The sequence below is a fragment of the Xenia sp. Carnegie-2017 genome, unplaced genomic scaffold (genome assembly GCF_021976095.1).
Source record: "Xenia sp. Carnegie-2017 unplaced genomic scaffold, XeniaSp_v1 HiC_scaffold_3, whole genome shotgun sequence".
NCBI lineage: Eukaryota > Metazoa > Cnidaria > Anthozoa > Malacalcyonacea > Xeniidae > Xenia > Xenia sp. Carnegie-2017.
The window spans coordinates 4,130,420-4,145,733 of NW_025813493.1; the positions used below are offsets into that span (position 1 = coordinate 4,130,420).

Below are 15,314 nucleotides of genomic sequence, written 5' to 3' on the forward strand. Positions count from 1 at the left end.
CTTCGAATTTGTTGGTCAAATGCGTTTAAAAATGCCAAAAAGTTCCCGCAAACAGTTTCGTCAACAGGAAACTTTAGACACTGCAAAATTTGACTGACGTTGTTTTCGCTTGGCGCAAAACCGTATTTCCAAAACACAAATGCAATCATAGCAGATGAAACTAAAGCATCAAATTTATTTTCTTTTTTTACTTTGTCATTTTTCAGAACAAGGAGATTTGCTTTTATTTTGGGCATCAGCAACTGAGTAAAGACCTATACAAAGAATGTAAATAAGATTACTAGAAATTAAAGAAAGAAACATGCCAAAGTTTTGTTCAGCCTTTTTAAAGCTATTTTCAAATCATTTAAAGAATATGTGCTTAAGAAATAAATAATACTATGATAACAACATAGAACAAAAAATTAAAACTTGACTAAAACAATTCTTAACTTCAACAATTGGTATCAACATGTTTTCAACAAGTGTTACCTTGTATGACTTAGTGAAGTTGTAGTTTAAAGGAATTCGTGTATCAAAATAGTGTAATAGCATTATTATCTTTTTGTTAATTCTTGCTTTTCAATAACAGTTTTGCACGGAGAAACGCTTTATAGTAAAATTTTACACCTTTTTAAAATTGGCTTTAGAAAATTCTGTCTTTGAGTGTACTCCATTATTAAATATCCACATCTCGGTAACTGCTAAGTACAAAAGATGAAGCCTCTCCATTGCCTCATCTAGTCGCAGTATTACATCCTCAGAACTGTTAACAAACCCAATCCATTGTGGAAAAAACTTTCGTAAGAATAATTCTCTGTCATTTAATGCAAACTCAAAGTGTTTACGAATTCGCCCAGAGTTTTTGTAAACAAATCCATCATATTTGTAAAAAGTTTCTAAAATAAAACACGCAATAATAGTTAAGCAGTCTCGGAAAAAGAAGTTACAAAAATCCACATCAAACACATAACTGCAGGACAGATCGGTGTTCGATCACAAAAGTTGACGTGGATTTTTGAAATATTACCAAAGGGTAGAACCTGTTTCTAGATCTGTCAATTATCTATTTGAGTTGGCAACAGGATTGTCTCAAAGTCGATGTATTTGAGAGAATCTAAGTATAAAATTTGAGCGTGGTATCGTCGTTTAGGCGTATAGCTAGACATTATGTATTGAAATTTCGTTCAAAACAACCTATAGATGAACAATTTTTGTCGACAGAGCTATGATTGGGGGGTCCATAAGTGCCAGATATTAAAGCCCGTTTTCCATATAATCGTCTCGATCGTCTGTCGTCTGAAAGTGTGCAGGGACGATATCGCACGCAATCGTTCCAATCGTCTGGAAAGAACAGAGCTCTATCCAGACGATTGTAATCGCTTTGATCGCCTCGTTCGTTTCGATCGTCTCAAAAATGTTTCCATAAAATCGCTCTAATCGTCCCTGCACACTTTCAGAAGACTGACGATCGTGACGGTTATATGGAAACCGGGCTTAATTAACCGCATTAGCTAGATTGTGCATATTCGTCAGGATCATTGAGTGCCATCAACGATCTCTAGGTTATATTATTAATAATATTCGCTTGGAACATGCTAGTCGACAGACAGAAAATGTCGTGTAAAACTTACTGTCGCGGTAATAGAAGCGTTCCGAAAATATTTCATCAACATATTAGATCACATTTATCAATTGATCTAAAGAGTTGCTCAACGAAACTCTTTGAAAACTCCTAACTTCCTCTTTTGAATCGACCAATCATATAATGCGCAATTTTTAAATCAAACAACCACAACAAAGCTTTGTGAATCACTTTGTAACTGAATGAATTCAGGAATCAGGCATCGGGTTAAATTCAGTAAAAATGTTGCCATTTTTTAAAAGGAAAGATATTTTTTCGAAATTGAGAAATTGCAACCACCAGAAGTAAAAACTAAGGTGGAATTAAGGTCATTGGAGCTGGCTGACATCGAAAACCATATTCAGCTGTCATATCAAACAAATATTATGATTATCAAAGAGACTTGTCATACACAACCAAAGATGAGATCAGATGTAGGGTAGCCTCCACTCTACAACCGGCCTCTATACGTGACAAAAATTTGACAAAGGATAAGCAACAAGCACTCAAACGGCTAAAACACGACAACAACGTCGTTATTTTACCAGCAGACAAAGGACGCGTGAATGTGGTCATGGAAGGGACTGATTACAAACAACAAATACCCATGCGACCAATTGTATCATTCTGTGGTTCGCCTACTTATGAACTCTCGTACTACTTGACTGACATACTGCAACTACTTACAAGCAAATCAAAACACAAGCTACAATCCACTGAAACTTTCATTAAAAAACTAAGCACTATACAAATACCGGACTGCTATATACTAGTGTCTTTAGATGTGAAATCACTGTCCAACAGTATTCCACTTAATCTGGCGCTTGTACAAAAACCTTCATTACAAACACCACGGACGTACTTCCATTACCGACAGAAGACATTATGGAGCTACTGGAGCTCTGCTTCATCTCGACTTACTTCCAGTACAAAGGTACACACTAGAAACAATTACATGGAGCAGCAATGTGCTCATCCGTTTCTGTTGTAGTTGCTGAAATTGTAATGCAATCTATAGAAGAACGGGCGCACACGAATTACAAACATGCACTACCTTTTTGGTTTCGCTACGTAGATGACACAATCACAGCACTACATGCAGACGAGATTGATGACTTTCACACTCACATCACCAAACAGAACAGCCAAATACAATTTACCAAAGATGTCGAAGAAAACGGAACTCTTTTTTTCTCGACTGTTTGGTAAAACAGGACAATCCTAAACTACGAACAACAGTTTATCGCAAACCAACACACACTGACAGACTACTAGACCAATCATTTTACAACCCTACATCACACAAAGCCACCACAATCAGAACATTAACAAGACGTGCACAAATCATATGTGATTCACCGGACACTCTTCACAACTAAAACAACTATCTCAAACGGGTTTTTGACAAAAACAACTACAACTCTGACTTCATCAAACGCAACACTTGCAAACACAACGAACCCAACAAAACTAAAAACTCAGCGACAACAGCAACGATACCTTACATTAAAAGTATCTCTGAGACTATCTCGCGTACAAAATACGTGTCGCACACAAACCAATCACAACGTTACGATAAGTACTAACGAACATAAAGGACAAAGAACAACTCAACGAACGACAAGGTGCAGTTTTCAAAATAAACTGCTCCGACTACCACGCCTCCTATATCGGGGAAACTGAATGGAACTTAAACATAAAACTTACTGAACACAAACGAGCTACAAAGAAACAAGGTTTGCTTTTGACAAGGTTTGCCTTGTTTCTTTGTAGCCCGTTAGTGCTCAGTAAGTCTTATGTTTAAGTTCTTAATCACAATGCCAAACATCACCGACTCAAAAAGCACAACATTGACTGGGACAAAGGCTTACATTAGAAAGTAAGTTGAAAGTTGGCGCTATAAATAAAATCACGATAAATCCCCAGTAAACATAGCTTTTGGTCATTGCCAGTTAACAAGTTCATCAAAAGCTCATACATTTTAAGAAATTTCAGCATTTGAAAGTCATTTATACTGAGGAAAATTCAATCGAATTTCTTTCAGTTACGGAGTGATTCACAAAGCTTTGACGTAATTGGTTATTTAAAAAACACATGATATGATTGGTCAATTCAAAGTATGAATGGCAGGAAGTTAGGAATTTTTCAAAAAGTTTCGTTGAGGAACTCTTTAGATCAATCAATAAAAGTGAACTAATGTGCGGGTGAAATATTTTCGGAGCGCTTTTTCTATTGCCGCGACTTAAAGATTTAACAGATATTGCTATCGCAAACAACTGAATTTTTAATTGGCAATCAACCAACCTAAAGGCATGTTCATATGAGCCGGACTGGCCCACTTTGTCGGGCTAGCCCGGCGGTAGCGAGATCTCTCCTCTTTTAGTATTAACATAAAATTTCAAACTATATTCATATGAGAGGTGGGCTGGCCCGTCTTGCCGGGATCTTGCTTGAGCGAGGCGGGATCTGGGCATAAACGGGTTCATGTGAATGCAATAGGCGGGCTAGCACGGCATGCAGAGACAAAATTCATAATAGTGCGCATGCTCATGAATTTCTGTTCGATGCAAAATAGAGCGTAAATAAATGTTTTTGTACTTGCCGGGCCAACCCGCCTCATATGAATCAAAAAATAAACTGGCCCGGCAAAGTAAGCTAACCGGTAAAGCGCTCCAGCCCGGTTCATATAAACAGCCTACAAGCCAGGTATTACTAAGTTCTTCCCCATGATAGTTTTAAACTTTGATGCAACATCTATGACGATCGTGCACGTAGTAGTAATACAGTGCCGGATTAACCATATGGCAGAAGCGGCATATGCCGCGGGCCCCGCGCTTCTGGGAGCCCCGCGCTTGCCTTTGGAAAAAGAAAACAAGGGAAATAAAACGAAACGGCCAAGACTAATTGAAATATAAAAGCGTGAGGCCCAATTCCAAAAACGGTAACACTGCAAGTATCAATGATTCACTGGCAAAATATAGGCTATATTTTGCAATGGGATAGGAGATCCATTTGTATCGTCATATTACATGTTGCAGTTTCCGTTAATTTAGCTACACCTATTATATTACATAAAGTCTTTCGTCTGGCAGTAGGATTGCAACTCGATATTGTTGTAGTCTCGACTTTCAAACCGTATTGAATACTATCAGACTTTTTTCGATTCATTTTGATAATTTTTGAGATTGCTGTTGTTTGTGACTTGTACGTGTTGTTGACAAATTCAAACTGGAGATATTCAAGGTATTTGGCTGAATGCTGAAGCAGTGACGGCGACGCTTGGTAAGTTTTGATGATTTACTAACTGCCGTGAGCCGTGTGCATTCTTACGTTTCCTTGGTTACATGTTTATTCCTCATATATAAATTGCCGATTTATATGAAATAACAATATATTTCAAAATGTCCTGAATTCCTGGCAGCTCAAAGGCCCAAGAAGCGTATGCGTGTTTGATTTATTTTCTCACAGTTCTGTATGTGCGATAGTAAACCGTCAAATCGTCCTTCTATGTTTTTGTGAAAGTAAATATTACTAAAACGTCACTTTCAAATTTTTAGGTTTGCTAATTGCTATAATATAGTTAACAATAAAAGAATGAGTTCCACCAGTGGGGGTGGCAACCGCGACCGCGACAAAAATCGCAAATATGCATCTGGAGCAGCAAAAGGAAAGGCAAAGGATAAACGAATTTTACGGGAAAGTAAAGTTTTAAGTAAAATGCCGAAAATATCGGAACTGTTTCCTCCGAAGGCTGATGAAGGTTCTTCTGAGCTGACTGCTGCAGATGAAGCGATGACAACAATGGCAGAAGCAGTTGAGGAACCCGACACTGGCGACACATCCAAGGAGTTGACATCTGGTGATACGTCCATTTCCACTGATAACAATGATGGATACTCTTGTGATTTGGGATTATGGCCTACTGATATTTCTGACAATATGAGAGAGCACTGGGCAGGTCAAGGGAGTAGTCAGTGCAGAAATTCCGATGCCGATTTCAGCGCAACATCAACAAGATATGAGGGAGATGCTTACAATAGACGATGTCAAAAAAACTTTGTTCACGTACACACATGAGCTTACAAAACAGCAACATCCTCGAAACTGGCTCTGCTATTCACCATCCAAACATGTCGTGTTCTGTTTTGCGTGTAAACTCATGACTGACAGCATCGTTTTTGGAAAACAAGGTTATAATGACTGGAAACGCGCATCCCAGTCAATTCCACGACATGAGAAAAGTTCAGCGCACCGTAATGCTGTTTTTCAGCTACTCCAACGTAGCGATGCTGGCTGCCGTATTGATTCAGAACTGGTCACACAGGCCAGTGATGAGCGTAACTATTGGCGGGCAGTACTTGAGCGGGTAACAGAAACCATCCGTTATCTTTCCGAGCGAAGTTTACCATTTCGCGGCACTGATGAGATCGTTGGATCGCCAAAAAACGGTAACTACCTGGGAACATTAGAACTTATATCGATGTTCGATCCATTTCTAGCGCAACACATCAACCGTAATGCAAATAAGGGAAAGGGTCACACATCCTATCTCTCAAAGACCATTTGCGAGGAATTCATCCGTCTGATATGGCCCAGCTTGAAATTGGAATTCTGGCAGCATTATGGCATCAAATCTTGCAACGATTTCAGAGAACAAGTCAGATCCTTCAATTAGCTGATCAAGATCTCAACACTGCTGTTGCATTATATGAATCGCTGATTGAGTTTGTCCTTTCGCTGCGAACCAGATTTGAAGAATTTGAAGCCAAAGGAAAGGAGCTCAGTGAATGTGATCAATATAAAGAAGAGATCAAGCGCGTGCGTAAACGAAATCGTCGTAACGACGAGCCAGGATCAGCACCTGATTTGTTGCAGATTCCAGCCGACAAGTTTCACACAGGTACTTTCCTTGTAATAATCGATAGTCTGGATGCTGAGTTGCGAAAACGACTGAGTGCTTACATCAACATTGCTGAAAAGTTTGGCTTTCTGCGAAAGCTTACAGATCTGCCAGCTGAAGACGTGTTGGAAAACGCACAAAGATTGCAAAAAGCATTTTCCACTGACCTCGAAGTCAATTTGGGTGATGAATTGCTCCAGTTTTCTAGCTTTCTCAACACAGAATTCGTGAAAAGAGCATTAGATGCGAGTCATGCAGCTGCACCTCATTATTCTTCAGCTCGAATTGGATCTTCTGCTCAGCCTAGTGAAGACCATGACGTCGATGTAACATCCGATGATGATGACGACATCAAAGTGAACGTAGACTCCCTAGAACTGCGTATATACAGGTTTCTTGTGGGAAATAACCTGGAAACTGTATTTCCAAACACTGTTATTGTGTTTCGCATTTACCTCAGTATGATGATATCAAATTGTTCTGGTGAACGGTCGTTCTCGAAATTAAAGCTAATAAAGGATCATCTTCGTTCAACCATGACACAGGAACGACTAAATAGCCTTGCTCTTCTGAGTATTGAAAATGATGTTCTGCGTAGTATTGATATGTCATCCCTGATTAATGATTTTGCTCTTATGAAATCCCGTAAGCATAACGTTTATAAGGCTTAACACTTCTGCACAGTAAAACCTTTTACGTCTTTTTTTATCGTGTTTATTATATTAGTCTGTTTAATATTGGTATGTAATGTTTGTTATACGTACGTGATTGTAAATTGGAATTATATTCAACGTATTGGTTTAAATAGGCCAAAATACGAGGTTTTATTGTTTGAGTTAAAAAAACAGTTTTTTATTGCATTTTGGTAAACACAGGGGTTGGGGCAAGGGCCCTGCACTGATATTATGCCATGGGCCCCGCAAAATGTTAATCCGGCCCTGAGTAGTATCTTTAGTTATATAACTACACATGCCTATTAATAATTGAGCTGAATGGCGATGTTTAAAAGATTGCACACATTGTTAAAATGTAATATGTTAAGCTTATTTTATACATGGCTACTATATAGTGCCGTTTTATTGAGTTGTTGCATAAAATTTAATACAAAAAACTTACTAAATCAGCCTCTCAAAAATAGGATGATGAAATCAAAACCATTTTTGGTTATAGAATGCTTGTACTACTTGTAATGACCACACATACATATTGTACAATAAAAATAAACTTACTATTCTTCACAAAGTATTCTTTTGGGACATGTAGGCTGCGATTTATCTTTCCGAAATCCGAGTTGAACGTGGATTCTACTTCCACTAACAATTCATATTTTTCTTCATCGGAAGACACCAGGACATATTTATACGCACATTTCCCGATTGAATATTTTAATGGAACCTGAATGGAAGCTTTCAGCGACAACTGTTTCTTACCAAATCTAAAAAATTAACATTGAAAACATTCATCATCATTGATTTAAAAAAACGAAACAATCATCCTGACATACACATTTTAGTGTTAAATGTATGATTATGTGAAATCGCTCAATAGAGTCAATTAAACTTATTTTTATTTTGGGATAAGTCTCATACTTTTTCCGTTTCTGACATAGAAACATCTATAGGCTAAGGCGAAATGAATTATTGTATGTATAAACAATAAAAAACTTGAGTTTTGATTGTAAACTCTCTGTAAACACATCCTGATGTATATCAGTATATGACGTCCTATTTACAAACAATAGTTTCCACAAGGCACAATTGTAGATGGCATTAAAAGACAGTTTTAAAAAAATCAAACAATAACGAGGTTTGCCAAAAAAAACAATAAGAACTGTCTATTCAAAAGCGTTTGAACAAATAGGATGCAGAAAAGGCTAAAAAAGCAACGAAACTGGTCTTACACGAACATATTTTCAAATTATTTATAGCAGAACAACTAGTATACAAACCGTTTGACAAAGACAAATTAGCTGAGGTTTTGAAAATGATTCAGCTACATCAAATTTTTTTTACAATATTTCAGTAATAATAAAACAATTATTGAATTTGGCTTTCGCATTATATCAAAAATTATTCCGACCTTGGTCACGTGTAAACGTTATCCTTTTGCACTTTTCTTTGGTAGATAACATTGACCTCAATGTAAATGGTTGTTGATAGTATGCTCAGCTTTATTCGATAATTGTTCGCTAGTCATATAAATTCATTCTTATATAGTTAGCTACATTTCGATATTGCTTAAAACTAACTTTAATGGTAAAGATTCATTCTCTATTAGCAGATTCGTACTCGTATTCTCTTGCAAGTGCTTTAATTTGATAGGCTACTCTGCTTTTTCATAATCTATTTTTTCATAGATTGCGAGTAGCAAAAAAAACATGTCTGCTGACCGTTTCTTTCGTTTCACTTAGGTTTCTGATACTAAAATGGATTTATAATTTCAGAAAGTAAATCTACAGAAGACGTATATTGCCATTAAATACAACAATATTTAAAAGAAACAAAAACTTAATCAAAATAACTAAACCTGCATTGAGCATGCACGACTCGCTCGTATTTTAATTTAACAATGTTAACAACAACAAATATATTAAACAAAACAAAAAAGGAAAACTTTGACAATTGACAATCTTTTTCTTTATGAATTGTATGATTCATCTAAAACAAATAAATTACTCGCTCCTACTTTGCATAATGCGATAGGTTGATTTAGGCTTACCCCCACCCAAGCTCGTTGTTTAATTGTTGTTTATATTGCAGGTGTCAATTCAGGTGAAACAGTGCGCTTTTGATTCGCTTAGAAAAGTTTGAAGAGATCACTACTTCCCCATAATGGACCGTTACAGTATATTTAATGCATATAGTTGAAGGAAAAAATTATAAATAATTTTCTAAAGAAAACACAAAAGTACGTATACTGTAAAACGCCAAAAGCAAAATAAAAAACCTTGTACATAAATATGACTGTACGCCCTGCACGCTTAATTTAAACAAATAGACCTTGATTGTTCCTATATTTCTTAATAAACACTTCCCATTTTTTAAACAAGTGCCTGAAATTCACAACGTTTTGATGTTTGTGAAACTATAAAGTAACAGCGATAATCTATTTTCACTAACCATGGATTGCTACCAGATGTTGATCGGTCAACAATAAAACTACAATGACAATGTGCAATACATACGTTTCTGTTCCAACAGGTATTCCAAATCCCTTATTCCATCCACCAAAAACTGGTTTGTCTCCACGTATGAAAACTTTGAAACCTTTTTCAATATCTTCTACAAAACTTTCCGTTAAAACCGCTATAAAAATAACAGTAAACGTTTCTTTTCTTTTATTTGTTGAGTTTGTATCGCCTCTCTAAAAGAAAATGAAGAACAATGCTTGAGAAAAGTGTAGAGATACAAACGCCTGTAGTATAAAAGCTCACTCACACTTACTGAGCGAAGCTTCAAAATCACCTCATAAATAATGAAAGACTGCCTTTTTACTATGCTAATTGTTTCATTTGAAATATTGTAGCAAAAGTCTTGCTATATTAATGCATGAATTTTAACTCAACCATTAAGCTTGCCATAGTTTTGAATAGTTATTTGACCAGCCAAACAGATACGTTAAAGAAAAAATCACCTGCAAGCTATTGAAAATACTTTTTCATCCAAAAAACGACACTAATTCTTATACATTCACAAAAGATGTATAGAATATCCACAAATTACAAACTGATACAACGTGATTCAACCAAGAAAATGGCCGCGAAGATCATTTGAGCGCAGGCTGTATTGTGGTTGACAGTGATTCTTTAAGTGTTAACGTGAGTGAGCTTTTAAAATATAGACTTAAGTTTTCAATTCATTATTAGAAAGTATATTGATTAAATTGATTGTATTATGCATGAATAACGGAAGAGCCGCACCTTCTTTCATCTTGTTTTCCACTGTTATGGTTTTCATTTTCATTATTTGTTTCCAGATAAACATAATCAGTGCACTAATAAGACGCAACAAATTCGTTTTCATGGTAGATTTCATGACTTACATATGACATTGTGTATAGCAAATGTTTGTAATCTTTCTTGTTTACCTGCTCAGATTTACATAAATTATTTTCAGTTGCCTGTTGTAAAAGCGTCAGGGGATCAGTAAGCTAAAGAAACATAATAAATACAATTCAAGAAAATTTTGAAATATCGTATGAAAATTTCTCTTGGTAAATATGTTACTCAGTTTTTGTAATCATGGGAGTGCTTATTAGCAGTGATAACTTCTATTTAATGGAGTATTGATGATTTACCGTTTCCGTCGGCTTAATGTCTTGTCTGTTACTTTTTCTAGGACTATTAGTTCTTAAAGAACTTTCTGCTCCATCACCCTCACTGTCTACTATGGAGTTAGAAAGATTATAATATCGAAAATACAAACGAAAAACACTTTAAATTCTTGGTGTTGTATGATATTGCTAAAAATACAGTATTGATTAGTATTGATGCTATTGTTCGTATCTGTTAGTTAATTTTCACACCTAACGAATTGTCTGACATTTGTGTATTGACACGTCTTTTTTAAACTACTTAGTCTAAATTTGTTGTTCACTTTGCAAAGCAATAGCTAGAGTTAAGAGAGATTGAAAATGATCTACATAAGAGAAATATGCAAACGCTGCGTCGTACTGTGTAGTGGTTGGCAGTGGCGTGCGGTGACCGAATTTAATAGGCAAGCGCTGGGGGTGAGCACCGTCATATGTTCGGGCAATCAGTTTCTCGCCGCATCCGTACTCGTTCAGGGTTTTAACGACTTCTTGTTTCAGTCTAGCCGCAGTTCTATCCTCACTTACATCGGTAAATCCAAGAAAGCGCTCCACAGCTTTACCACTGGGTTGACATAGCGAACTATAGTTGTTAGCTGCGATAAGGTCTTAACGTCGGAGGTTTCATCCAGGGAAATAGCGACAAATGGGCTCCTCATCACTTCATCTTTTATTGCTTTCAACATAACGTCCTTGACAGCAACAATCAAATCGTTCTGGATACGATTAGAAAGTCCAGAAAACACGGTTGCTGTATGAAGATGCTGTTCAAGCGTGGGGTCATATGCACTTAGCAGTTTTATCAATTCGACGTAATTGCCCCTGTTGGCAGACTCCTCCAGCTCCACCCGACCTCTGAAAGAAAGTTCCTGTTTGCCAAGAAAGCAAACAACATCAATGAAACGGCGAAGTACTTCTCTATTCTTGTGCACCATCAAGTTGTGAGCTGAGATGTGTTGACGGGCCTGTTCGTCTAGCTGCATGTCGATGCGTGTACGCCCAAAACTGGCATTCATTAGGCAACTGGACAAGTGTGTCTTCGTTTTCTCGTGTCTGTTGACGGCATTACACAGGTTGGCCAAATCATCGTATCCCTTCTTGCACCAGACTGTCTTGTCTGTTGAGTTGAACAAAAGACACGGCCAGCAAAATAACTTATTCAATTTTGAGGAGCCAGCCAGCCATTTGTACTTGTCGTAATTTGACGTCTGAAAACTTCGAATAAAGACTTTACCACTTCGCTTGGATGTTGTATGTAGTCCTTGCAACTCAGGAGTGGGACGGCCACCTTCGACGATCTCTTGTTTCTCGGAAAAAAGTCTCAATCCAAATGAGCGGGATAACAGTGATTCCACAATGCATTCAGTCATGTTGTACAGGTGTCGTGAAAATACCGAATGTAGAAGTAGAACATAAAAGGATGAAAATTCCTATGCTATATATTTTATAGGAGCATCAATCTTATTTATACCTTACATCAGTTACATGATATCTACCGGATACAAATATCAAAACTACTACGCAAAAGGAAGCTCTTGTCAATATCATAATCTTGTATTACATGCTACAGATAATATCTTCTACATACATAAATTGCAAGACAATAGGCGCGAAATGTATTGTAGCAGTCGTGATTATAACAATTAAGAACAGCCAGTTTCGCGCACAAAATTGGCACGGTGTGTTACAATCTGAGGCCATGGCGTTGTTTAATGTTTATATTTTGGTATAATGACGTCATGGCAACGTGTTCTCCCGTTCTTCAAAATGTGTCTGGCACTGGCTCGTACGTTTCAGAATATCGGAGAGTCGTGTTTATTATTTAATACCTTGCACTTTTTATTTTTAGTCATTAATTTACGAATTCAACAACACAAGACTGACAAGAGCATAGTGTTTTGGTCATAATGCTAGTCATACTTTACCACAACACACGTTTGCGTGCATTTCGATATCTCTGCAGACTGCGGCCCCTGCTTGTTTACGCACATTGGGCGCAGAAAATAATAAAATAACCAGTAAAGCACCTACTACTTTGAATTAGAAATCAGAACATTACCTTTCGCTCTCAGTCATCTTTTAATAAACGATAACATTAACGGCGTGAATAATTCGGATGTCCAATGTGTTGAATATACGAATATTATTCGTGCGCTGATATGTGTTTAAAATTGCGAGCGTACAAGACTGTTGACCAATCGCTATCAAGCGGCGCCCTTAGAAGCGCCGCTTGCCTTTTTTCGATATTCCTCGAATAAGAAGCCTCCAAATCTAGATTAACGCATGCGCAAATATTCAAATTGAGCTCCGAAGGCAAGCGCGCTTGCCTTGGTTAATATATAAGAAATTTTTAAGGTGTATTTAATCCACTTGACTCATCTTACAAGTGTAGCAAAGTGAAACCGAAAACCACGACAGTAAATCGCGTATAAATAGCAAGCATTTCAACTGTAAAGACAATTTAGACAAAAGATTACATTGACATTGTTTAGAACAGAAAAATTTAAACTGATTTTGCTCAGAGATTGATCCAAAAAATTTTTGTTCGGTAAAATGCTTAGGCAAGCGGCGCTTGCCTACGCTTGCATGACCGCACGCCACTGGTGGTTGGGCGGTCAAGAAAACGAAATCAAGCTAATTCCTTTCATGCTTTCGTTTCTGCAGTAGTTCTTGTTAAACTTCCTAAATTTCTTGGAACAACCACGTTTGCTAAAATGATATTCTAAAAAATGTTACTTACAGATGCAATACTTTTACAATTCTATAACGAGTAAATAAAATTTTAATAGTTTACAGTTGGCAGTTATCAACTATCTCATTTGGACAAATAGTTGCCACTTTCGTATTTTAAGTTTAGCTTTTTTACTGTATGTAACATTTACATATTTTATGCTGCATGATTTCATCGCTTTTGTTAAACTCACAGTTTGTCTCAATGTGCAAACAGATGACTTAAAACGACAGATTGTCTTCATTTTGTTCTTGTGTACCAGAAAAACGTGTAGGTTAAGTGCGACGTGTCTGCTTGTAAATGAGCCGGTGTGCGTTCGGCTTAAGAGATTGTGTTTTAGATCAAACATTTATTTATGTTAAAACTAACACCAAGCGGTGGAGACGCTGTAAACAATAAGAGTTTTACATTTGTTTAGTCCATAGTATTACAAACCATAATATCTTACTAGGAAGGCCTCCGATTCTTACTCTACAAGCAAATATTTTGTGTTCATTCGCTGGAAAAACAATGAGCGGAATTAATTTTCGAAAAAATGAATAATATTCAGCTAAAAATTGGTAATTTTATGAGTAAAGTATTCGTTCGGTAACAACGTCACTGTACCAACTTTTGGTTAAAGCGTTCGATGACCTAATGACTTTTAAGTTAAGCCAAATAGTGCATTGGTTTTTATAACTTCTTTGACAGTAAAATTTTCTTTTGAAACTAAGACAATTAAAATATGCAAACCACTACACACTAAAAATTTACATAAAACATAAATAGTAATAAACGTAAACAAAAACTTTTACAACAGAATTAAAATCTATAAATATATGCTGTATACATTTTAACAAACACCTAAATGGTATTTGGGATTTAGTCGCATCTCTACAACATCTAAAAGTATCGAATCCTTCACAGACAAAGAAAATCAGAAATCGAAACCGAAAGTTCTAAAACGCAATGAAAGATTTTGGCGATTATACAATTTGAAAGAAACGATCTTGCAAAAAGTCCGGTGTTGAAAAATTATAATCAATCACTTACCAACGCTTTCATCCAGATTTTGGTCACCGATGGTGGAATTGGATGAGGTTGACGTTGTTGTATTAGATTGATTATCCTTTAAAATCTCATCTTCGTGTGCTGGAACACTTAGAGACATCGCCCCTTTTGCGTTAAAGTCCACGAGCGCAAAATTGCAAGCGAATAAAAACTTTTAATTACATTGGTAATTAATAGTTTAGAAATACTCCTCGTACGATGTGCACTTGTTTCTTAACTATTCACAAATGAGTTTCATTTATTGCTTTCTGAATTATTCATGCTAAAGGCAAAGTATTTGATTGGCTCTTTACTCGACAGGAACAACCAATTCTATTTGAGTACTCATGTTGGCTTAGCAACATAACACTTAGATAATCATTGGTCGCGCAGCATATGAAATGCGAAAAGTCATTAAAGCCCCTCGGCCACTCCATGCATTCATAATTGCAGCTAGTCAATTGCATAGTCTGAACAATAGAAACACGGAAATGGCTAATAGCTGCACGTATTCACAAAATAGTTGTCATCAACAACTGCTTAAAACGTTATCTATACAACAGGTTAGCAACATCTAGCTATAAGATATGTTGAAAGTTAAAAAAGGGCCAGTCGTAAATAATACTCAATATCGTTTTTATCTTATCCATGAGATTTACCTGGGAATTTAAAAGTCAACATCGATCAAAGGAAATCATTTTGCCTGAAATGATATGGCATTTCAAGTTGAAGCTATATAACAC

The 15,314-nt window shown here is 36.6% G+C and overlaps 1 protein-coding gene across 3 annotated transcripts; it reads right to left on the bottom strand.

Moving 5' to 3' along the window:
* On the bottom strand, positions 1–14,767 carry LOC124454093. 3 transcript variants are annotated; one of them, XR_006951335.1, is made up of 8 exons: positions 11,340–12,507; positions 10,800–10,888; positions 10,590–10,652; positions 10,423–10,496; positions 9,688–9,866; positions 7,733–7,938; positions 610–878; positions 1–254 (listed from the first exon to the last, which is right to left on the bottom strand). XR_006951335.1 is itself a non-coding variant. In XM_047004903.1 (5 exons), exons 1-5 carry the CDS (start codon positions 14,690–14,692, stop codon positions 9,809–9,811), a joined length of 399 nt encoding a protein of 132 aa, XP_046860859.1. In that variant the 5' UTR covers positions 14,693–14,767; the 3' UTR covers positions 9,778–9,808. The 3 variants fall into 3 exon arrangements, 2 of the variants coding, with proteins under 2 accessions (XP_046860859.1, XP_046860858.1); XM_047004903.1 differs by lacking the exons at positions 1–254; positions 610–878; positions 7,733–7,938; positions 11,340–12,507 and adding an exon at positions 14,575–14,767 and having other exon boundaries at positions 9,778–9,866; positions 10,800–10,885; XM_047004902.1 differs by lacking the exons at positions 1–254; positions 610–878; positions 7,733–7,938; positions 11,340–12,507 and adding an exon at positions 14,575–14,765 and having other exon boundaries at positions 9,778–9,866.
* Between the last annotated feature and the right edge of the window lie 547 nt (positions 14,768–15,314).

Coding starts and splice junctions, on each gene's coding strand:
- LOC124454093 (XM_047004902.1), bottom strand. CDS start 14,692: ATGTCTCTAAGTGTTCCAGCACACGAAGATGAGATTTTAAAGGATAAT. Junction 10,653..10,799: donor ACATTAAGCCGACGGAAACG/GTAAATCATCAA, acceptor ATGTTTCTTTAG/CTTACTGATCCCCTGACGCT. Junction 10,497..10,589: donor ATTTATGTAAATCTGAGCAG/GTAAACAAGAAA, acceptor GCGTCTTATTAG/TGCACTGATTATGTTTATCT.